The following is a 23413-nucleotide window of genomic DNA, read 5'->3' on the forward strand; positions in this document are numbered from 1 at the left end:
TTCTTTTGATTAGTAAATCATTAAGAAATATGTAAGTACAAACATGTCTATTTAATGAATATATCTGGTGGTTTTCATGTCAAAACAACCATATGACTGCGAGGCAAGCTTCTGTCGAATCTCCGATAATTCTGGGAGTCTAGTTTTTGCATTCATGTGCACCGATATCATACCGTCCACGAACATCGAGCATTTTAGATATGTACGCATATGTGGATGCGTGGACACTGTTTACATACGTACGCCGTATCATGCGAGATCTTCTGACATATGCAGATATGTAGCTATGTTCAAGTATGTCAGTATCTCGTATGTAGGTATGTATATAGGGCCTTTCTAGTTTCTCTCCTTCTCTCACTCTTGTTTCGGTCTCAGATAACCATCATTCAGATGTCAGCTGCTCCATCTAGATAGTGGCACGCTGTGAAAAAGGCATCTTTTTTAAAGACGATAGTCTTTTTTGGGGACCTCCGAGCAAAACTTTTGGTCTGTTTGCCTGTACATTTGTCTGTTTCTCCGCGCTTGACGGTACCCTAAACGACACCAAAGTGGTTAAACATACTTCTAACGGCCGACCCCATCCGCAGCGCCCACGAATATTCCTCAAGATTCAGCGTTCATACTTGTGCGATTGTCAATAAAAAACAATTATTGAGCATATCTGAGGTACCATAACAACAAATAAATGTTATGTATGTGTGTCTCTTACTGGAAAAGGCATACATAAGTAATTCTAAGGAGCGTAGCCTTTATCACGTTGCGCTGACCATGTAACGCTTGCACGAAAAGGCAAGTGTTTCCAACGCTTCGCTAAGACGACACGGTGGTGGCATCTACCCGTCGCCTTGCGTTCTGCACCTTATCACCTCTGAGGCAGGCGTGTAGGGCGCGCGCGCTTCGTTTTCCAAGATAACTGGCAGATAGCACTCGTCTCTCACGCGTGACGTGACTTGATGCGCTCGTTCGACTCCGCTGCATTCTCGAGGCACTCTAACGCAGCGCCTCCAGATTACCATTCACTGATTTTCTTGCGCAGAACATCAAATAAATATTTCTTCACTCTCCCCACACGCAAGACATTCATCTTTTGTCGACATTTGCAGATTAACATGAAGATACGGGTCCCATTCTTTTCTTTATTTCTTCATGGTCTACCTTCTTCACTCTGACTCACCCCATTCGAAACAGCAGCCTCTCAAGGTCCCTCGCTCCCTCCCCCACTTTTTCAGCTGCCCTCTCTCTATTTGTTTCGACTGGAGGAGAACGTACGACGCATACACAGACCAGCGTATGGGAAATTAGCTGTGGCCTTCAAAAATACAAGTCCGCTTCTCGAAACGTGGGCTCCAGCCCCCAACCCCTGTTTATAAACTTCTCATCGTAAGCTTCCTTATATATATGTATAAGAAAAAGAAGTGTATACTTAAGGGCTCGTTTTTTCGTTTTTTGACACATTATTAATTAGATCTCACAGACAATAATGCCAAGAAATGTATAGGGGAAGCTATTAGACCATTTGTAATGTAAATATGAAGAAATAAAAGTGGGTGAAAAGATAGCTTGCCATGAGCAGGAACCGAGCCTACGACCTTCGAGTATCGCGTTCGATATATATATATATATATATATATATATATATATATATATATATATATATATATATATATATATATATATATATATATATATATATATATATTAAGCAGCAGCTACCTCAGGTGTGTCTCCGTGGCTACGTCCCTGGTTTACAGATACCTGAAGTTATAAGCCTGTTAGACCAATATAATGGGTTTGCATATATAAAATGTCCATAGACAGGTATCCTAGTAAATTATTTGTTTTTGTTTTTCAGCAAGGAGTTAATCGAAATGCGTGGAAGTACTGGTGCACACATGTCAGTGTCTCCATTTATGTAGATTCTGGCACCAAACCCACAGTTCTATTGACATCTTTTGAAAAGTGGCTGACTGTCTCAGGCCCTATAGAGATCACTTCCTTGTCTCTATAGAACACACTTATCAGATTAGTGAGCAATATTTATGTTAATAATGTTGTAAAGCTTCCTTTAAATTTTGTTGGTGAAAACGTTTCTCCTAAATTTTTAAATTTAATCTTCTTCTGCTAGTTTATGGTCTTGTGCTAAGTTGTTTTGAGTTTTTTTTTCGTTGTCATTTTTGAGCCTATTATTCTCTGTCTCAAGTATTCTTGCCTTTTCATTTCACGCAGCCTAAAGCTCTGATACATCAGCATTGTTTTTGAACATGTCAAGATCTCCAATTACGTCATCAATTGACTGATAGATAGAATAATTGATTAACTGAATTTAAACTAAATAAGAAGGGTGTCCGACTTACACGGTGTTTCTCTCACCTAGAAAAAATAATTGAAGGCTCAGCGTAAGGCGACAGTGTATAAATAACGCCGCTGCCGATGGCCTCGATAGCCGATAAACGCAGCGCAAGCGTTGTCGGATAAGTGAGAAAGAAAAAGAAATCAATACAATACGTTACGAAACTGCGTCCGAAGTTGTCACGAATTTTAAAACAGATCGCAATATAAACCAACAGGGCAAGGAACAAGAAGCCTAAAAAAACTTGTGGCTCCGCTAACCTAATAGTGTGCAACGTGGTCCTACCAGGAAGAGGGGAGAGCATGATGCATAAAAACAACAAAAAATTGTAAACAGCTGTCGTGTCAAGCCGATGTTTTGAAAAGCGGACACTTCTCCCTCAAGGCTACAGCAGAACTTCCTTCTACTGTTCTAGCCTTGAGGGAGAAGTGTCCGCTTTTCAAAACGTCTGCTAGACAGAGCCCCCTGTTTAGGGATATTTCATTGCAAGGTTTGATATTCTCCTTCCTATCGGGTTTTTTTTTTTTTGAAAAATATAGGTCACTTGTATGTTTCTTACATCATTCACACTTCACTTTGGTCCTACATTTTTTTTCATTTATTCAATTCTTTAGCAAGGTGGTATCTTTAGTCATCGCCCGCAAACGCCTTTGTAAATAGCACAATAAACACATCATTTTGCGACAGCTGACAATTTTCTTTATGTTACAGCGGCGCGTCCCCGTACAATAAATGACGAAAATAAAAGGAGGTAGTGCTGTATATCTTAACTGCCACAGAGCGTGACAGTGAGTTTGTCTGGGCCTGTGTCCTTACCATTAAACAGTGTGGCCTGCTCAAGAACAACAACATCAACATCATCATCAACAACAACAACAACAACAACAACATCAACATCATCATCAACAACAATAGCAACAACAACAACAACATCAACATCATCATCAACAACAACAGCAACAACAACAACAACAACAACAACAAACAACAAAACAAGGGAGAAACTTGTAAGAAGTAAACTTACTCCACTGAGCTGAGTTCGCCTCACCTTCGCATTTATCGTCGTCTCCACGCTTCTCAATTAAAATTTAAAGCACACCGTAGAGGCCAAATAGATCTAGCTCAAGGGGGCGTTCGTTGCGAATAAACTTCAACGGGTAGCTGCAACTCGCATCCCGCTAGTTTTTTTCTGTTTTGTTTACTTACTTCTTTTAGAATTGAAATACTGTTGTAAATGTAACGTCGAAAATAGAGAGGCAAACTTGATTAGAGCGACAGTTCTACTCTTCGCACTACATAACTAGAAAACATTCCCTGAACATAGCCTTCAAGCTCAGCTGAGACCAGCTCCAGACAAAGAAATTCAGCAAAACACTCATGCGACATGTTCATGAAAATAAACAGCGGCCCAAGAGGAGTGTTTCTTGTCGCCACCGCTAGATTTGCTGGCTGCATTCAGCGCCGGCGGCTCTGAGCAGTGTCGGTGCGCTCTGTTTAGGGGGCAAAAAGTTGGCTCTCTTGTCGAAGCGTTTAGTGAAGGCGCTGTAGATTTGTCGTCTTTTTTGTGCCTAAAGCAAGACATGCAGTGAAGCTGAATTTCTGCAAACCAATGTTCTCTTCATTTCTTCAAAGCAGTAATCAATAGTGAGCCTTCACACGATCAAACTGATTTAACCATGTTTAACCGTGTTCACCCGCAGCAAACATTTAGAGCGCGACTCTCAGGCACCCGTACCCAGTTGACCGGCGTTGCCGTCACCGACGTAAGTGTTAAAGCGAACGAGGATGAAAAAGAGGGAACGTGGACTCCGTCGATATCATGAGCCACTGTCCTCCAACCTCGTTTACTCCCTTCGTCACTTAGGCTTGCCCCGCGCCCGCTGTTAGTGTGCATACACTGCTTGCACAAGCACTGTGGCTGGCTTCGGTTGTCGTGACAGGCTTTTCGGTGGATAGATAACGCTGCCGTCGGCGTTTCACACTGTACGCTACGTCTGCACTGCGCAGAGTGACGTGCGTGGCCCTCAAGCGCCGAGTTTTTTATGCGGCAGTCTATACGTAACGAATGTTTGATTTCTACATCTGCGGATAGCCAGGACTTCAAAAAAGAGTTGGCGTTGACCCATGATGAAGCAGCGCTCGGCATTTATTTTATTGACTATTGTAATCGTCGGTTAACTTTATGAAGAGGTCAGGAGTCACTTTTCTTAGTGGTCACCAAATTAGCTCAGCAGCCGGGTTTATTTTCATAAAAATTGATTTGCAGCAAACATTTATTAAATTCGTCGAAGCAAGCAAAATGTTGTAAGTTTGGCGAGAGCTTTACACTCTTTTTATCTTGTCTTGCACCGACGAGCACACCGGAAACTCTACAGGAAAAAAAAAACTTACACCAACTGACATCATGACATTGAGCGTGCGTGGTGAAACGGGATCGCTCTTTTCCGTTGTGTATACCACCTGTACTAGTGTAGCTACTGTCCAGCTTTATTAAACTCTAGATTGCGGGGCCGGCACAAGGCAGCTCCCTGGAGCAAAAAGTGCATCCAGTTCATTTGAAGTTCTCGTTTGATTTCAACCATTGACCAATGACAGGCTATCTACGCTTGGACGTCAAATAGCAAGCTCCGGCCACTCCAAAGAGGATGAGCAAATGCAGGCCTTTGTATAAAAAGAAAGTTCCTCAGAACATACCAATCACGTTCCCTGCTTTTGAGGCATCCTTGTCTTAACTTCAATAGTTGCTTGAGATTTTCATATCAGCATCTGCTTGCCGAAGAATTTACTTGTTCACCAAGGCAGAGCTGTAGTTGATGACCCAACTAAAGGAGCAAGCGACGATGACCAACCCCGGGGGAACGGCGTCCTCAATCTTACGTGCACCACTAAGCTCGTTTATGAAGCAAAAAATGATTGCTTTGATTTCGTATTGGTGCACATAAAAGCTGCAAAACATAGTCTAAATTTTGATAATTTTGATAATTTTGATAATTTTGATAATTTTTATAATCACACACACGAAAAAAAATTCAGTTCCAGCATCTACATTGCTTTTCCTTCTTTTGTTCTATTCTTTTCATTCCAAATGGTCCAGTATTCATTTCAAGTGACTGGAGCTTGGTAGTGTGCATGAGGCAGAGAAGGTTGCTGGAATGGAGTACCGAAATCTTACTGAACAAATCATCAAAACAAGCAGCAAGCCAGTTCATAATTAGGAAGGCATGTCTAGAAAAAGGAAAACCCAGCATTGCGCTAGTACATCCTGAAGTTAAGTACCTGAAATGAACATCATGTAAATCTGTTTTATTAGTCGTCCAATTGAGAATGAGTGCTCAGAAAAATAAACGATGTTCAGGATACTAAGATATCAGCACTACTTTGTCGAGTGAGCAATTGTTTTTGTCACCTCGAATAACTGTGACGTGCGCAATGGCGTTGCTTCTTCCTTAATGTACCAAGAAACAATACATGAGGACAATAACTGCATATGCAGTACTATAAAGCACACAGTGTTTTATGACATGCATAATATTCATGTTCCTTTTTATTGGGGAATCAAAATTCAGGGTTCGACAAAAGTCCGTATTGTCAGAAAAATTCCGTGATCGGCGTTCGCTATATCTCGTCATATTTTCCAAACAGTTCAACAATCTTCTTCATATCTTGTTGATCGAAAACAAATGTATTTGCATAAGTTATTGGTTTGTGTTATTCCTATTTGAAAGTATTCGAAGAGTATTTTATGGAATTCAAATTTTGTTTTATTTATTCGGATTTGTTACAACGTAGAAAATTTCATATTTACCCTGCTTCATGTCTACGCGCTTATCCTTATTTATTTTTTGTTAGTCTTTCTTGCTGGTAATATATAGAAAATAATTTATCAATACAGATTCAACTATTTGTGTTTTGATAATTCAGTATAATACAATATTTCCATACAGCATTGCAGAGTTGGTGCTAGTTTTGCCTCTATATACAGTAAGCTCATATTGACTACAGTAGCAACAGAGTCTTCAGCCTTAGCAGCAAAAAAAAAAATATTTCAAGTCCTAAATGTCTTGAGGCTTAGCAGAAAAAAAAAGTATTGAAACTACTTCAGAAACTTGCGCGGCAAGTATTATAACCTAGAATCGCTTTTGAACAGATTTTAGTGACAAGCTATCAAGCGTCTCATTTAAGCCGTGCAAGTAGAAATCCGAGCAAGTCTTTTGAAACGTTGAGCCCCCGCTTATGCTTCTGGCGCTAATTAGGCAAAAGGACACGAGGTTTCTTCGAATTTTCAAGCATGTGAATACAAAAGCGACAGAGTGCCACTTAACCAACTCTGCTGCAAGAGTTCCTGGTAAACATAGGTAAGGTAGTAATTTATTCTGTCAAAGTTCATTTTAACCACGACTTACTCTTGAAAACTTAGCAAGCCAATTGTTTTTTTTTACGTAAGCTCGGTTGAAAAGTTCGTTTTAAACGAACTAATTTAATAAATAAAACAACTAGTTAGGAAGATTGGTATACGAACGCACACACACACACACACACACACACACACACACACACACACACACACACACACACACACACACACACACACACACAAACACACACACACAAACACACACACACACACACACACACACACATATATATATATATATATATATATATATATATATATATATATATATATATATATATATATATATATATATATATATTTGTTTGTGTGTGTGCGTGTGCGTGTGAAAGCTCTCTTTGTGCAAGTCTCTTCAAAGTAAATGCCGTGCTTTAACACTCCGTCTCACAAAAAATAAAAAAAAATACGTTTCATGACTGGAACACCGTACTTCCTCAGTTTTCTTTATATTGGTGTATATTATGCCATACACACATAAGAAACAAGAAAGGCACGTTCAAGAACGATCGCTTTGAAGTGCTTCGTAGCAATGGGATTGGGAAATCTTCGTGAGAAACTTTCGCATCGCAAAATTACTGAAAGAAACTGCTACCGGCCACTTTGATCGGCTTTAACTTTTTGTTTCTTTATACAGATAGCTGCAGTTACAAAACAAATGAACCATGTTACACTGGAACATAAAAACCAGGACGAAAAAGCGAAGCAGGTTTCCATTACCGAAAATAAAATGGAAAGAGAAAACCATGAAAAAAAAAAGGTGGGATGGCAACGTTGGCGGCGCTGTTGGAAACTATGTCAACACTTTTCTTTTTTCACGACACGCCCACGTGAGAAGCTTAAGCCACAAATACTGAATTCTCCTGATATTAGGCATGTACCTCATCGGAAATACTTGAAGCCAGAGCACGCCTTTGATCGGACGGATAAGCGGAGCGTTTCGGCATTCGTCACATGGTTGTGGGTGGCGAAGTCCAGCTTCAAAGATATATGTTCCTTAGCGTAGGAATATTTTGATACACTGTTTTCTACAGTTTGCAGAAATCTAAAAGGGATAGGGGCCTTAAACCTGTCATAAGGAGTTTCTCCGGTCACTAAATGTTCACACGATTGCAGTCGCTAGACACGATCACGACTTATAAGAGGCGCACCCCAGAATGGCAGTACAAGCGAAGAAAAAATGCCTGACCATAGAAATGTTGCATAGCGATCCACACGTTTCTTATGAAGAAGCAAAGGTAGTTCTTCGTGGAACTAAATTGAAACGTGCATTCATAGAAGCAGTTGAAGCAGCTTCATTGCATCTAAGGAAGGCCCGCGTGCTCAGATTTGGGTGCACGTTAAAGAACCCTAGGTGGTCGAAATTTCTGAAGCCCTCCACTACGGCGTCTCTCATAGGTATATGGTGGTTTTGGAACGTTAAACCCTGCATATCTATCAATCAAGAATCTAAGGAAACAAACGTGTACAAATGCGCGCTGTGTCTTGGTCTTCTGCGACAAAAATTATTTACCAACAAAAATCACGATTAAGCAAAATATGTCGAGTGACAACTCTATTTTGCTTGGTTTTGTAAAGCATAAAAACCATTCGTCTACGGACATTAAAGTGTCTTTCGTGTCTTGGCTTTGGCAAGGACGATGAGTTCACACGCTTCGATTGCGTGCCGCGACAAGGGAACCATTGTGTTTCACGACTACACAATACACAGATGCTGAATGAACACAGACGATGAATGAACTTCGTTGCAGCCAGCGCCTATATTGTGCTGGCAGCACGAAATACTGACGTCTCATACCAGCCGTTCGCTGATGCTCTATTGTCCGCGTTCACCTCGGCTGAGCCTAAAGGTAACATTCGCCAAACAAATCGTTTTATTCTTTTCTAGCCGGAAAGGCACAGCTGTCATTCTACAATCGCTGAGGATCGAAAGCAGCCTCTTAGAATTTACTGCACGCAGCGATGGTTCTTCGCTTCATCGCGATAATTTTGGGCTTTGCGCTGCTTCGTAGAATACGTCTTCGTAATCACTTCCTTACAACACTGGAATAATTTGGCAGCCTCTAAGCGTCTTTGCACATAGATTGATTGATTGATATGTGGGGTTTAACGTCCCAAAACCACTATATGAATATGAGAGACGCCGTAGTGGAGGGCTCCGGAAATTTCGACCACCTGGGGTTCTTTAACGTGCACCCAGATCTGAGCACACGGGCCTACAACATTTCCGCCTCCATTGGAAATGCAGCCGCCGCAGCCGGGATTCGAACCCGCGCCCTGCGGGTCAGTAGCCGAGTACCTTAGCCACTAGACCACCGCGGCCGGGCTCTTTGCACATAGATATTTGAACATTTTTCCCATATGAATATAATAAAATGATGCGGATTTCACCAACAAGTGAACATGTTTTCAAGGTTTTCAACAAAATCCATGGCCCGATAAGCCACCACTGCGAATCACAAACTGTGGGCCAGGTTGTGATGCAGACTTCCGTACTATTTGTCTAAGCAATACTTCTTTGTAGAATACTTGGCTCTTACTTGAAAATTCGACTTACTGCGCAAGCTGAAGGAAAATAAAAACACTGCGTATCCACGAAATAAATTGTCATGACTCGACGAAGCAGTGCCAGTGTTTGGTGCTACCGTAAATCACCCACGAAATTGACCACTAGTGCAAATCAATGAGTGACCAAGCGGTATACAGTTATATGCTTGGTTTATTGATCATAAATCGTATGTTGTGTTGTGTTGACAATTTTGTATTTTGTTCAGTTCTGCTGTGGAGATCTTAAGGTTCATAATACCTCGGCTACTCCGTATCGATAGGTTCTGCAGCGGATAAAAATACTGAATTGTAGCCAATATTAACAATACTTAAAGAAAGAGAAAAAAAAGAACAAAATAGCACACTGAAACCAGTTAAAATAACACGTCAATATTCAGTGTGCTTGCATAAGTTGACACTGTCCTCAAATGTTCACGTGCACACCTTTCCAATTTTACCATAAGTATATTACATTATATATGAAATTTCGTTTTACCTTCATTACTCGCCCCGCCGCGGTGGTCTAGTGGCTAAGGTACTCGGCTGCTGACCCGCAGGTCACGGGTTCGATTCCCGGCTGCGGCGGCTGCATTTCCGGTGGAGGCGGAAATGTTGTAAGCCCGTGTGCTCAGATTTGGGCGCACGTTAAAGAACCCCAGGTGGTCAAAAATTTCCGGAGCCCTCCACTACGGCGTCTCTCATAATCATATAGTGGTTTTGGGACGTTAAATCCCACAAATCCATCAATACCTTCATTACTACTGTTTTGTGGTATCAGATCCAGCTTGAAGTTGGCAAAGACGAGGTCTGGGGACATGTTGCTTGTTTTGCAGTTATGCTAAATGCATCGTAGAGCATATCGACACGTCATGTACAGCTGAAGCCAGTCATTGTCCGTTATTGTTATCGTCTCAATTTTCATCGTCATCAGCCTCACTACCATCTTCATGGCGTATAATCAATGCACCTTGAATGTGCAGTGCCGTGATGGCAGAAAGAGAATGTGCAGCCTAGAACACGCTTGTTCTGATCATCATCAGCGCTATCGTCATCGTCTTAACGTATAGCGAGCACTTTGAATGCGCTGGGGCATGATAGGTGATAGAAAAAGCGCGGTTTTGAACGCGTGGGTTCATCGTCCTACTCCTCGGCGTCGTGAGCGGCGGCTACGGCGCACAAAGCCAACGAACAATAATCATGCTTAAAGCTGTATTATCACTGTGAACGTGATCATGGACGGATCAGTCAACGTGACAAGTAACGTGATTCGGATCCCTCCGAAGCTAGCACTCACACGACAGCGTAGCATTCGACGTATACAGGCGAGGATTTCAGCATAAGTCCCTGATGATCCCAACCGTGAATTGGGTCTCCGCCATTTTACGAATCGCTCCGCGTGGTCTGCAGCGGTCAAGCGGGAATGGGTCACGTATGGAGTGCGCGATTCCTGGGGTCTAATCGCAATTTCTTCCGTCGTGTGAATATAGTTTAAGGAGATTTGCCTCTGATATCTGTCTATGGAGAAAGCTGTCTGTGTACGGCGCCGGCTATTCTCTTTTTCCGTAAAGCCCAACGAATATTCAGCCACGACTGGCGTTGAACCGGTGATGTCTAGCTTAGAATCACAAGGTCACAGCCATAAGGTCATCATGGGGTGTTTTCGGGTACGTAGGTAAGGAATTGCTCTACGGCAACTAAAATCTAAAAGGGCGCCGACAGATGGAAACAACGTTGTGGGATAATCAGGGTTAACGGTGGAAGTGCCTCAGACTGGCTGGCTGAGGTATCGATGGGAAGACCTATGTTTTTCTAAGGGCTCCTCTGAAAAAGATAGGTCCTCCTATTGAAACGTCGGCCAGCCAGCCTGAGGCACTTCCGCTGTTAACCCTAATTATCCCTCTGCGGCGACCAGAAGGTTAAAAGATTCCTAGACCCTCCCCTTTGCTTGTTGAAAAAACGCTTTCTACGAACAACAAGCGCTGATATAAACTGTTCAACTAAACTTTGTGATTGTATACACGGTGTGTCAAATTTACCATCAGCACGCGATGTTCCTATTTTGTAAAGTGCGTTCTACTCAAACAGATGTCATTTCGTCATTTTTGTTTGGCAGTTCGGTAGACGGATTCATGTCGTCAAACAGCAAACTGCTACTATTGGTTGATAGCAAGGACAAATCAGGAGTGGCCTTCAGATCAGCCATGGTATGTTCAGATTGCCATGGTATGTTGCCATATTCAAGCGCCACTCTTCATAGCGCGGTGCAAGTGCACAGCGTTCGAGCATAAAATCGCGGCCGTAGTGATTGCATTTTCAATGGAGACTGAAATGATTAAGGCCCGTGTGCCTCGGTTAAGCTGCATGCTAAAGAACACAAGGTGGTAAAATTTTCCGGAGCGCGCTACAACAGCGTCTCTTATAATCGTATCATGGTTTTTGGAAAATAAACACCTGTAAATAATAATAATAATAATAATAATAATAATAATAATAATAATAATAATAATAATAATAATAATAATAATAATAATAATAATAATAATAATAATAATAATAATAATAATAATAATAATAATATGAATAATAATAATAATAATAATATTATTATTATTATTCATGGTATGCTATACTGCCCTTAACTTCTCAGATCTGTAAATTTTCATATTCCACGTTATTTAACCAGAGAGAATTGACCACGCCATGTACCTGCGAACTTCATTCAACACTCTTTTGTTCACAGAATACAAAGTTCCTGTAAGGTTACCTTTCATGATCTCGATGTTTTTCACCGTCAACTGTCAGTGTTTCAGTTCTGCACTCTTAACATAATTTTTTGCAATGTACAGATGCTTCCCTTTTCTGTTTTTTCAGGAAGGTTTCTACATAGTTGTGTATGTTCCCTTTTATTTTTAATTTCTTTTCTACGATTCTCATCTTCCCTCTTTATATTATTCCCAATTTGCTCTGACTTTTTTCTTTGTAGTTTCACTCGTTCTTTGAGTTTGACGAAGAGTGTATATATTCTATTGTTTGTTGTGATACTTGACTTTTGCGTGCGCCTGTACAAAGACCTCATGGTTGTTTCAAGGCACGTTGAATGATCGATTGATTAATTGATTTGTCTATAATATTATTACCATCAATATTATTGATACTACTATTATTGCAATTGCTCTTTAACGATAGAAATGCGCATGGGAATTACGCTTATACAGAGAGGTTGCGTTTACGACGTGCGCTTATGGTTGTGACGTGCACAGACGTAGCTCTTAAAGCGTGCGACAAACCCTCTAAACTGTGTTCGTTGATGGCAGATTTAGGACATTTTTCTGACCATCGGCTCAAGAAGCAATGAACTCCGCTGCTAAAGGTATCCGATGTTTACTTCGGAAAGTTTTTCAGGAACCCTTTCAGTTAGTTTACCTTCAACAACATCGAAACTGTGCCCTCGTATTCGGTCTGATGTAGTCGAGTAAGGCAAGGTGGAAAGAATGAAACACTTCTCCACGTTTTACCCATTTTGCATACGTATAGCTCCATGCACAGATACAAACACTGCACAAACATCGCTAAACAGTGGTTGTACCTCGCCATCTCCATTTTTATTGAAAAAGTGTGGTCTGTGGCCCTGTTTAACCCACCTTGTCAGAAAAAAGCTGCTAAGCCGAAATATCAAATATCATTTCTACTACAGACCGAATAAATTACTTACTTATTCTTACTATGTATTAATAAAACGTGAATAAATGATTTGCGAATGAAAGAAGAATGACAGCAACACAAGTAATTTACAATTCTGCTATAGTGAAATCATCGTATAAAACGGGAACTAAACAAAAATGAGCGCTGAAAAAGTCTTGTGGCCTTCTTTTTCTTGTGCCCACCTTTCTAGCCCTTTTGCGCTGCTTGAGAAAAGAAACGTGAACCGATCCCATTCGGCCAAATGTGTATTTGGTTGACTTAATTACACAAACTAGTTGGCTCGTCCAGTACATTTTCTCCGAGTATTGCATGAAGCGACGCGCAATGGGGTGTTCCTCGAACTGTACCAAACAAAATGGCGTATGTGAAGTACTCTTTAGAAGCGAGTGGCAGTAAATGGGACTGCAAGACTAGCACTCCGTCACTAAGAGAGTCCTAGAGGCGAGCGAAACGTAAACATGAAATGGTGTTCCATCTCGAACAACGAAACGTAAGTATGCTTGTAGAAAATGGAATTGCGCCTCAGGCGTTCTCTCTGAACAGCTGCCCAGCTAAAGCTTCATTGCTTTTTTTTTAAGAGGAGCAAGGATATATGAACTCCTAAATAAAAAATTATGTTATTCTCTAAATTTTACAGCCCAGCACTACAAACAAACAAAAACAACTGAGTCTCAAGGTCCTCTCCGGGGAAATATACCCGCGGTCTTATTGCTTGAGCGCACTGAGGGCTTCGTTGAAATGTGCACAAAAACATAATTTTGAAGTGCTGCACACCTACCGTCATCCCATTATCCGCCTTTCGCTAAACCAAAAAAAAACAATGCTACAAAAAAGAACTTTTGAAAGTAGATAGATGTTGAGTCGTATGTCGTCGTCAAATGAAGAAAAAGAATTTTAAGGAAGGCGCTCACACCTTTCTCCTGTAAACACAAACGTCTGCGGTATGAAGTTTGGGTAAACTTGAAGCATTGTTCAAACGAAAGGCATTCATGTGAAAAATTGTGAATTAGAGCTTGTTGACATTCTACACTTGGGTAAGCAAATATTTTTAGGTGTTTTCTTCAATAAACTTAGATATAAATACATTTGGGCAAAAGTACTGCTGTGTATCTCGAAATGATACATCTGAACAAATAAAAACATGGCAAGGAATCAGCTTGGTTTTATTCTTCTACACGATTAGAACCATCTAAAATATTTTTTTTACAAATGCTAAAAAAGAGATGTTTAGGCACAAGTCGCGTTTTGTCTCATGTTCTATGTTGGAAGGAACAAGAAACTGAAACAATGTGTATGTACTTTCCACACTTCTCCACAATACAGCCTTTAAGCTTTCGTTTTTAACATGTTCAAAAAGAAAAAGAACAACGAGACATAACGTGGTTTTCGAACAAGTAGGGTGGCTTAACCAATACCATAAATATGAAAAAAAAGCAGATTATAAACAGCAGGAATGATTATTGTGCTATTTTCTTTGACGAGTATAGTTTTCGGGAGGCAGCCTTTGTGACAACCTGCATGTTTGTGTGGTGCATGTGCAGTCTTCTCATGGACATTCCACTTGTGTAGCGCTACCCTTGCCCTAAAGCACATACGTGGCAAGAATAATGTAGACGTCACTCTTGCGGTTTCCGGTGCAGATGCTGGCGCCATCTTCGGCGGAGACAGGCCAACTTCCTTGATCCAGCCAGCGCGGTGCTACAGAGGATAGCGGAAGCATTGCAGTCGTGGACTCCTCCGTTAGGTGGCGAAATGTCGCTAGCGCGCTTCTGCTGGGAATGTCACTCTGTATATGGTGAGATACATGGCATGCCTGTGCTGATTTTCCTTTCTTTTCAATCGTTCAGTCATTTTAAATGCGAAGCATTACTGTGCGCACTGCATGCACACTTTGACTATCTATCTATCTATCTATCTATCTATCTATCTATCTATCTATCTATCTATCTATCTATCTATCTATCTATCTATCTATCTATCTATCTGTCTATCTGTCTGTCTGTCTGTCTGTCTGTCTGTCTGTCTGTCTGTCTGTCTGTCTGTCTGTCTGTCTGTCTGTCTGTCTGTCTGTCTGTCTATCTATCTATCTATCTATCTATCTATCTATCTATCTATCTATCTATCTATCTATCTATCTATCTATCTATCTATCTATCTATCTATCTATCTATCTATCTTGTCGCCTACGTCTGGGTACTGACGGTGTCATCTCCTCAACTTTGGGTGAACGAAAGTTATTAAAAAAGGTTAAGAGTGTTTCGCAATTTTCAATGTCTGGTTATGACATGACTAATGCGAAAATGCCATCGTGTACGACGTAAAACTCTTTCCTTCTTACACGTGTGGCACATACCCGTATACCCCGGGCCATGTTACGCGGGTGTACGCCACCATTGTTTGACAGTTTATATATAGCGAGGAACAGTGACAACAGAGAGTGGTAATTTTATAGCAAGAGTGTTAATAAGAACTAGCATTGGAAGCCTTTATTCGTTGAAAGCAAGGAATAAATGTTAAAGATACAGCAGGAGTAGAACCCAAGAATTCTGCGTGTCAATCATGTGTCTCCGAGGCTCTGATGTATTCTACACCAGAGCCACGCCGGGTCTCGGAAATTCCTTGGAAGAAGACCCCACGCAGCTGTAATGTTAGTGAAATGTCAATTGTGGTTGTACTGCTAGTCATTTGATCATATAAGCATTAGCTGTGTACTCGAACTTGAGAGAGAAAGAGAGAGAAGCAAATGAAAGACTACGAGAATAGCTAAGTTGCCCCGGGTTTACCACTCTGAATGGCGGAAAAGGGAAATGGGAGAAAAGGAATAAATAATGAAAGAAGGAAGAAAGAGAGTGCTGTTCGTGCTACTCCGACTTGAGGCTGACGAGAAGGGAATGGAAGAAAAAGATAGGGTGAAGAACAGTTTCGCAATGAACAGTATACGATAGGAAGAAATAGGAAAGATAACTCAGGGTGCGGAGAATCGCGGTGAGGGTTAGAAACACGGAGGCACGGTATGGCACTGATTAGGACAGATGAGTGAAGTAGGAAGGGGAGTAGAAGCTTGCCGACATTCTAGGGAAGGCCATCATCTGCATTGTTTCAGGCACTGCGCCGCGCTCCCGACCGGGTTGCAGAAATTAGGTGCCTTTTCTCATCTTCTAACCACTACCACCACCACCAGCAGCAGTTGCCCCGTAGCAGTGAAACTTTTTTTATTTTATTGAAAATTCCGCAGAAGGGTAGGACATAAACAGTGGGTTAATATGCAATAAATCAGGTTGTCACAATGGTGACTGTCAAGTTACTTCTAGAACGCCCCGAATGCAGTTTGATGGGGTGGTGTTATCCGCAGCTTCGTGGGAAAGGCCGTTTCAGCATAGTGCTGCTTTAAGAAGAAAAAAAAGAAGCATAAAATATTTTATTACGGGCACAGGGGTGAAAGTTCTGTGGTACATGGCCAGTATGAGAAGGCTTGTGAGTTCAAGGAATGATTTGCTAATAGCGATCAAGGGATGCATGAGAAATGAAACTTGTGAAGTAATGACATGGTTTCAACAAATTGTAGACGAGACAAATGTTATAAGTTACAGTCAGCTTTCAGGGATGAAACACCGATGTTTTATGAATACGAAATTTGAATAAGTGTAGAAGCATAACTTTGACTGTATTCTAGAGAATTTCGGAGCCATACTGCAGGTGGGTTTCAGATGGACATTGCATATTCTAACTTTGTACGCGTACTGTTGGCCTTCATCGCCGAAAAGGAGGCAAGGACTCTTTTTAGCGTTTCGGTTTCAGATTCACTGGTGATAGTGTTTTGATGTTACTACTGTGCTAAAAAACTTGCACTGTTTTTTTTTGAAATATCAAAGCGGCGATTTACTATTGGCACGGTGGGGCACCGATCCTCTCATGCCACCCGATCACCTTCACTAATTGTAAAGTTAGTTCCAATCATTCCTTTAATTAGAACTGACACCACTAGCTGACTTAAGATTTCTGCCGCCACAGTAAACAATAGTTATGAAGGCAGCCACTGAATGTGTCATGTGCCTCATGTTTAATGATTTTTTGACATATTTCTTGAATGTCTAATTTTATGGTGTTCGGATGGTTGCATCGACGGTCACGGTGACGAATACCGATCATGATGGCTGCACTTTGATGAAGGTGGAATGCAAGAGGTCGGTGTTGCTTCACGGTAAAACAATCCAGGTATTCGAAACGTCCGGAACTTTCCTCCGTGGCGTTCCTCATAAATATATGGAGGCTTTGGAATGTGGAACCAAAACAAGTGCGATCACAATTCCTGAAATATACTATATAATCGTGTTTCGTTGCAGCGATAAAAGAGCTATAGGCTGGACCACATGAGCTAACTGATTAATTCCTCATATACATAAGGTGCTTTCATGATGTAAAACCTAAATAAGTGTGATTACATTTCTTGAAACACTCTATGTAACCGCGTTCGGTAGCAGTGTTAAAAGAGCTGTAAGGTGGACCACATACGTTTGCTGAATAATTCTTCCGTCAGTATATACAGTACTATGCGCTGAACTATCATGAACAGTGATGGAGAACGGAAAAGAAAGAAAAGAGTGTTAGTCATACGAGTGAAGCCCACCGTACTTACAATAAGGCTTTCGCAAACGCGGATGTCCCCTACTTTGAAAATGTTACACATCATGTATTCTGGTCAATACCCAAGTAATTTTTGTCCACATCTTGGGGAAATAGCCTCATTAGAACACATGCTCTGGCAGTGCACCAAACTCGCTCATTTATCGAACATCACCTCCGCCAGATGGGAGGCGGCAATCCGCAGCTCGTCCTTGGCAGATCAGCTCTGGGCTGTCCACCAAGCCCGCGAGGCGGCTTAGGAGCTTGGCATCTCAGTCCCCACGTGGGAGCTGCCCGCAACACAGTGATCTGTGTTCTGGAGGCCCAAATAAAAGTTTATCCAATCCGATTCAACGTGAGAGAGTAACATAGGCTTTAGTGTGCACTGTGGCGTTCCATTTTTGAACCTTCTGCGTGAGCTTGCCGGTTCGCACCGAACAAATGCGTCTCAGATAAAAGCTGCCAACGGCGTAATTTGAAGTCTCGGCAAGTATTGTTGCGTGCGTGGTCTTGACTCAGAAGGCTACGTGTTGGGTCGACGCTGCAGACTTCAAAACAGCTTGGCTGACAAAGTTTGGCTGCGTGACGTCATGGTCCCCCTTTTCTTTTTTTTCCTCTGTGAACATTCACCAACTGGCCCCATTCATTGCTTTGTTCAACGCATAAATTATAGGTTCCAACTGTTTTAAGTGTGGTCCTGGAGCAACGCATGACCAACCTTTTGGATGCTCTAAACCTTTCCAGGAGCTGTCGGTGTAACCTGACGCTTCAGGACATACTTCCCGATGACCCTAGAAAGTATGACAAGACGTCGCCGCCCAAGAAGAATGGTGAGTGGCAAACGTTTATATCTTTTCTATCTCCGTAGATGACGTCTCCTCACTGCACGACGTTCTGACCGTGGACATTGCAAGTGATAAAAGAATTAAATGCCTCTAATGTAGACTTCTCAACTCACTGCATTATTTTTTATCACTATTGAACACACAAACACAGTGTTGTATAGAGTAAACTATTGTATGCTTATACAGCCATAAAGTACCCTAATTGTCGGAAGACCTTGCAAAGAGGGGCCGCCATAAAAGGTAAAACTATAGCTTACTAGAAGAGGTGCTTTCATCATAACATTTTTATTACTTCTAGAAGTATAGAGGAACACCGAATGGGACGCTGAAAACAAAAAAAACAAAGAACGCTTATTTCAAAATACGTTACGATGAATACGAAGGAAGGGTGGCCGGCTAAAAAGAGCCTATCTATCGTTTTCTGGAAACTGAATGAGCAGAAAAAACAAAACATCATCAACTGGTCACGTGATAATGTGGGATCTGGTTTTGTACGTGAAAATAATAGCGATATGAAGGCTCACCTTCGTATGCGTTCATAATCGTTGTCAGTTAGTTTAATAACTAATTATTGGTAAGCTACATAACATTAACAAGGAGAGTGTAGCGATGTACTATCGGGGCATCTGGCTGCAGAACAGGAAGTCAGCAGGGTTCAGCATGTTTTCAGAAGATTTACTTAATGCAAATAGGTAGAGACGAACAAAGACGGAAACAGGGAATGGCCGGAACTTCATGAAATATTATGAACTGACATGTAATAAATACAAATCGGGCATGGAAAGAATAGAGAGTGAGAATTAATAGCTTAGCTTCGTCATAGATTGTATATTGACGCCACAGCTTGTTGCCGTGGAAAAAAAATAGAAAAGTGGCACTTGGATTGAGCAGCTGGAAGGTGCAGACAATTAGAACACGTTGCCGGTGATGTGTGGAGAGTCTGGCCACACCCAGATGTTTCTGCGGCAGTTAGGTGCACCTGTGGAACTATAGTTTTCGCACCAGATGCGGCGACATCATAGTTCAGATGTACATAATATCTCGGTAGCGTTAAAGAGCTCGTTTCGCACAAATTCCGGCATGGGTGTCTTCATCATTGGCTGTGAGCTAAAAATCATCATCTTAAGCGTGTCCGAGTGATCGAGAATGGCGCAAATAAAATACAAGATAAAGAAACCCCGGGTCATATTTGGGACCGAACCAGGGTCGTTTGTGTCCTAGTAGAGATCGAACCGGGTCGTTATCGTGGCAAGCAGATGTTCTGACACACGGGCACCACTCTGCTTCTAGATACTAGTGCAAAAAAGTTTATCTGCTTAGAAATGCAGAGAAAGTAGCTTTCATGCTTCACAAACAAATTCGTCCTGTATAAATGCTTCACTCTGCCCCGCCACGGTGGTCTAGTGGCTAAGGTACTCGGCTGCTGACCCGCAGCTCGCGGGTTCAAATCCCGGCTGTGGCGGCTGCATTTCCGATGGAGGCGAAAATGTTGTAGGCCCGTGTACTCAGATTTGGGTGCACGTTAAAGAACCCCAGGTGGTCAAAATTTCCGGAGTCCTTCACTACGGCGTCTCTCATAATCAAATGGTGGTTTTGAGACGTTAAACCCCCCAAATCAATCAATCAATACATGCTTCACTCTGCAATATGAAATATTGCGGAAATAATGCGTGCTACAAGCACCATTGCAAGAAAGTTTCAGATCCTGGGATTTGATAAAGACTTCGTGGTTTAAATCCGGTATCCCACTACAAAAGGCACACATGTTACTGCGCCTCCTTTAAGGCCACGTAGTGGGTGTATAGCAAATTCGAAAAGCTTTCATGCACTAAGTATATCAAGTACACAATAAGAACATGATATCGCTATCTTGTTCGACTCCTCCAGGGTCCTCCAGTTTTTTTTTCCTGCTCTGTAATTCTGTTCCCAAATGATCGCGTTAGCTATGTTCTATAGTGTAGCTGTTCCCATAAAAAAGATGACACATTGACTTGAAGTTACATCATTAGGTGGGGAAAGACTTTTTGCAGCCTGTAGGGGAGACGACGCTAGGGGGCCAGTCGAAGCAAACGTGCCTCGCGTGAGCTCCCGCCTCGACGCCTCATCTCACCCGGAAAACCTCATTGCCGCCACCTATGAAGTACTGGACCGTTTTCTACTAATCAAGCGCAGTCGGTGGATAACCGGTTTTTTAACCGTAAGTCCATATTTCCTGAAAGTCTGCTTAGTTGAAGATCCAAGGCGAAGAACGCTGCTCTAAGCCTAAGCGGCGTCGGGCCAACGGCCCGACGAAACGCTACTCGCGTTTCCGCGCAACGCGCGAGAATGGCTGACGACGACGCGGCTGCGTCAACCGGAGCCACAACATCGATCGAAGAAAAAACTCAAGGCGGAGAAAATGCTACCAGTGTCTCGCAAAAGAAGCCTTTTGACAACGGGGGATGGTTCACTGCAACGTACCACAACTCAAGGCTGATCGCCGTTCCGGAGACCGGGGCCGAAGCGGTAGACAAATCAGCGTCGAGCCAACCTAAACAGAAAGGGAATCCTCTCCGAAAAGAGAAACTGCCTCCACTGCCGAAAACCGACTTCAAGGTCATCATTAGACCGAGGGATGGGCTCAACATCAGTCAATTAAGCACGCATCAGATGGCGCGCGCTATAACTATGGCATGTGGTAACCCAGACATCTGCAACGAAGGCAACCTGCTTATACGGCTGCGCAATGGATCCAACATCGCCATAATCAGCACGCCAAGCATGGAGACCGCCAACATTGTGCAGAGCCTTCGAAGTCTACATTTTGGTGCAAAAGACTATGCAGTGATGGCTTACGTAGCCGCGCCGGACAACTCGTGCAAGGGTGTGATTCACGGACTGGACGCCGGGACCACGCCAACCGAATTACTTGCCCATCTTCGGGTGCGTACCCAAGGAGTGAAAATACTTCACGCAAGAATGCTTGGAAAATCCCAAAGTGCCGTCATTACCTTCGAGGCCAAAATCGTCCCTCGCTATATTTACTACTACGGTGGTGAAACACGGTGCTACCTCTATCGATCATCGCGGCAAGTTTGCTATATATGCTTCAAGCCTGGGCATAGGGCAGACGTATGCCCAACACCAGACGCTGTTGTCTGCTCAAATTGCACCGAGCCAGTCATAGAGGACGGACACACCTGTGAGCCCCGGTGCGCACTATGCAAGGAAGCGCACCCTACGCGGGCAAAGGAGTGCAAGGAATGCCTCAGGGGACCGAGAAGCCCACAACCAAGAACAAAAGAGCGGACGGCCGCCGGAGCACAAGGCGCTGATGGACGCGGCCGGGCCCGGAAACGCTGGTTCAGCAGGGATGGAAGCTCACCATCCAGGTCCCGATCAGCATCGAAACCACGGTCATGGTCGAGATCGGCGTCCAGGACCCGCCAGGCTCGAGAAAACAAGAAAAAGCAGCAGAAGAAACCCTCCACCAGGAAGGAAGACGACGGTATGGTGAGCAGGAAAGCGCCTTTTTTCTCTGCCTCTTCCACTGCTCCAAACAACATGAATACACAGACAGTAATAGTCGGTAAGAATGGCAGTGCGCCACCTAACGACGAAGTAAAAGATTCAAGGCAGACTATTCAGACACTCAGGACAGAAAACGCCGAACTCCGGCAGAAACTAAACGATCTCATAGATGAACTGAAGGCCCTGAGAACAGGGCAAACCAATGCTAACCCCCAATCAGACTTAACGCTGACAGCCACCGTAGGGCGCCAGGAATTCCCAACTACCATCGCTGCCATAAAAATGCCCTGGCAATTCTTGGCAAGCTCATCTCTAACATCCAAGATGAGGCGCGCAAGGATAGAGAACGTCTGGTGCAACTTACGGCCATGAAATCCAGAGGCAAACCCTACGCTCGTCCATCACCTGAGTATGGCGAGCAGCCGTAAATGCTCGGTCAAGTTGGAAACCCTCGAAATATGGCAGTGGAACTGTCGTGGAATCCGTCGAAAGCAAGGTCTTCTGAATCAATACATCAATAAATGCAAAACTCCACCAGACATCATCGCCCTCCAGGAAACCAGCTGCTCACCGAAACTCACTGGCTTTTCGGTTTATGAGGGTCTTGGCCAAAGTAAGGTCGCTACTTTGATAGCCAAAGTGGTCACCGCAATTAGACATGACATCGATGCAACAGACATTGACCACGTTCTCATTGAAATCATAATGAAACAAAGAACCGACGAAAGCATATTTCTCCTCAATATCTACAGCCCACCAAGCCAGCGGAAAACCAACTTCAGCTCCCTTCTGCGCAAGGCACAACAAGCAGCAGGCAAAAAGGGTCTTGTCATCCTTGGAGACTTCAATGCGTGGCACAAGAGCTGGGGATATGTCAAGGAAACTCAGAAAGGCAGGGATTTGGCCAGAGAAGCTGATCGCAGAAGGCTAAGCCTCACAACAGACCACACTCAACCAACGCGAGTGGGGAATAGTATCAACCGAGATACGTGCCCGGACTTGGCGTTCGTCAAAGGTGTCAGGGAGGCCCGATGGAAAGACGGCGGGGAAACGCTTCGCAGTGACCACTGCATTTTGCGCATCCAGATAGAAACCCTCCCGGTTAAGAAACGACATGGCCTGGCTCGACTTACAGACTGGGAAGCTTTTAGAAAAACTAGGGCGGAATTCGAGGATAAAGAAATTGCGGACATTGAGAGTAGGGTCTCGGGAATCAAGGCAGACTGGAAACGATTAACGCGAGAAGTTACCCTATCAACAATCACGCCCGAGGTGGACAAGCATCTCCTACACCTCTGGGACGCCCGCCGGGGCCTATTAAGAAGATGGAAGCGGCAGAAACAGAACCGCAAACTAAGACTTAGGATCGCCGCTATCACCAGGGAAGCCGAAGAGTATGCGACGGAGCTGTCAAGGCGCAACTGG

General features: G+C 43.0%; 1 protein-coding gene across 1 annotated transcript in view; it reads left to right on the forward strand.

The window, feature by feature from the left end:
- Positions 1-23413, forward strand: part of LOC119163312 (glycine receptor subunit alpha-2-like) — a 138994-nt gene that overhangs the window by 96547 nt on the left and 19034 nt on the right. Inside the window, exons 2-3 of the mRNA XM_075873693.1 lie at positions 14651-14805; positions 18378-18463. Of these exons, the coding sequence (XP_075729808.1) occupies positions 14789-14805; positions 18378-18463 (103 nt within the window). The 5' untranslated portion in view covers positions 14651-14788. The remainder of the gene's footprint in view (positions 1-14650; positions 14806-18377; positions 18464-23413) is intronic.

This window comes from Rhipicephalus microplus, chromosome 9, assembly GCF_043290135.1.
Source record: "Rhipicephalus microplus isolate Deutch F79 chromosome 9, USDA_Rmic, whole genome shotgun sequence".
Taxonomy (NCBI): Eukaryota; Metazoa; Arthropoda; class Arachnida; order Ixodida; family Ixodidae; genus Rhipicephalus; species Rhipicephalus microplus.